The following is a 2,279-nucleotide window of genomic DNA, read 5'->3' as shown; positions in this document are numbered from 1 at the left end:
TGCGTGGGGGGTGCTGTTTGGGTGGTGTACAGCAGTGCACTCTGCTTATCCTGCCACAAAACATTCTTAACACAGCCATGAGAGAGACCACTGAGGAATACAGGCCATTCGCAGCACAGCTGTCGAATGTTTACCTCACCATCCTCTCCCTCTTCTGCTTCAAACTTTTCGTTAGAATTACCCTTAATCTACTCGCACACTTCTACATCATCAAAGGCAACCGCAAGGAGGCTGCCCGGATTTCAGCTGAGTTCTATGATAATGGTCAAGGGCATGGTAAGTAGAGCATGCACTTACATCACTGCACACCACTTGGGTGGCAGGAGTGTGGATTTAATTTCCTATTGCCAGCGTTTGCCCTTTATGATGGGCCGTTTGCATGGATATATATGGAACATGGGGAATATTACTGCAGTGTAGCTTTATTTATTTATAATAGCTGTCATTGCATGTGATGAGGACCACAACAGGGAGTTCAGTTTTTCATTATGGTATTTTAGATATGCTTTTCAAACACTAAACAGTTCGGGAAGTGTCATATCTGCATTCCAAAGCACATTCTTAAGATTCATATATTTGAGCTTCAGTACCTACGATCACATGACCACAGATCCTAAACATGCAACTTCAAGCACATGGAAGTTCACTAAATGTGCTTGCGACACGAAGCCCGGGAATGGCTGCCAGGCTGCTGTTTACAGTGTTGTATAAATAGAATTGAGGCCATGCACCCCCCTCCCCTTTGACTATACAAGAAACAGTTATCTTCAGTCTATCAAGCGCTTGTGCAGCCAGACGCATGTCTGCTGGATTTTGAGCAATGCAGCCGGGCCGTATAAACAGCAGTGAGGGCTTTTGGTGTAAACAAGTTGTCTCGCAGAGCATCTCAGAAAACAGCTTCTCCAAGTTTAAGATCAGGGAGAGAGGAACAGAGACGGGTGATAGTCACAGGGGATTGCCATAGTCTGGCTTTTACTAAGCAACTTAAGTAGGGCAACATAGATAAAAACACCAGACAGCTTCAGTGACTCTTTTAAAGCATTTTTTTAAGAGAATGATATAAGGAGGAAACATTTTCCTGAAGGGACACAAGCTCTGTCAAAGTGGAAGTCTTGCTGAGCTGGTTAACCAGCCAAGGTTGGTGCTTTGATATGTTTCGTGTGTACGTGGACCGACTTACAATATAATGAGTGCAAAAGTGAGCTGTGTTCTTGAATTAATTGTTCTTGAATGTGAAGCTAAGAAGGAAAATCGAAAGATACAGATTTGCGTGGCGGTTCAAACGGTGTCAATAGAGAGCTGGTTTATATTTTGGACTTGAAGGATAATATTATACTATATTTGAGTGAGTGATGAAGGGAGGTGACGATGATGGTGACGTGTGGAATGCATCAGCAGTTATTCTGGATATTGACAGGTGTATCAGCTTTTGGGATACAAAATCCCATTTACATCTTAAAATAAGGTTATTGGACTTTTAATTAAAAAAAAAGTAATGATAAAATTAATTAGGCATTTGTAATATACAAAATATTTAATATAATTTTTATAGAAAAAAATTAAATGAGAAAAATCTGAATTCAATTAGAAAATTAAATGAATGCAAAATAGAAGGATACATATTTTAAAATTCCAAAATTTCCTGTTTGGCAAATTACTGTTTTTATTCTTCTCCAGGGTCTTGGGCCGACCGCTCTGCTCTTCATGATGCTGCCAGCCAAGGACGACTGCTGGCTCTCAAGACCCTCATTGCACAGGTAGTTTCTCATTTAAATGACCTTTAGTTGAACTGTAAGATAAGAAATACGTAATTGTATTAATATGTGTAGTATTTATATCTCGTCGTCACATGCACTCTACCGGATAAATAATGCAATACACATTTAGTGTAGAGGTGAACGCTGTAATCCATCATGCACGCTAGTGAAGGGCATTGCTGCCACCATCTGGAATAAAAGAATCCTACACATTCTAATGCAATATTCATTTCTCTTAAACTGTCCTCAGGGCCACAGCGTGAATGTGCTGACAATAGACCACATTAGCCCTCTTCATGAGGCCTGCATAGGGAGCCATGTTGCCTGTGCCAGAGCCCTGATAGATGCTGGAGCCAACGTTAGTCTCTGCAGGGCTGATTGGTAACACTTTCATTTCACAGGTCGTGATAAGCAGGCTAGGCTCGTGTTATTGAGTTTAGCATTTTTTAACACAGTGGAAGATTTTTGCTTTATTACACTGAAATATGATGGTGATGATTATTATTAAATATATCTATTAAA

General features: G+C 40.4%; 1 protein-coding gene across 1 annotated transcript in view; it reads left to right on the top strand.

Moving 5' to 3' along the window:
• asb5a (ankyrin repeat and SOCS box containing 5a) overlaps nt 1-2,279 on the top strand; it is a 4,806-nt gene continuing 2,527 nt past the window's right edge. The window contains exons 1-3 of the mRNA XM_016295136.1: nt 1-276; nt 1,678-1,757; nt 2,008-2,115. Of these exons, the coding sequence (XP_016150622.1) occupies nt 78-276; nt 1,678-1,757; nt 2,008-2,115 (387 nt within the window). The 5' untranslated portion in view covers nt 1-77. The remainder of the gene's footprint in view (nt 277-1,677; nt 1,758-2,007; nt 2,116-2,279) is intronic.

This window comes from Sinocyclocheilus grahami, unplaced genomic scaffold, assembly GCF_001515645.1.
Source record: "Sinocyclocheilus grahami isolate Dianchi unplaced genomic scaffold, SAMN03320097.WGS_v1.1 scaffold330.1, whole genome shotgun sequence".
NCBI classification, from domain to species: domain Eukaryota; kingdom Metazoa; phylum Chordata; class Actinopteri; order Cypriniformes; family Cyprinidae; genus Sinocyclocheilus; species Sinocyclocheilus grahami.
This window is presented reverse-complemented; position numbering and strand designations above follow the sequence as displayed.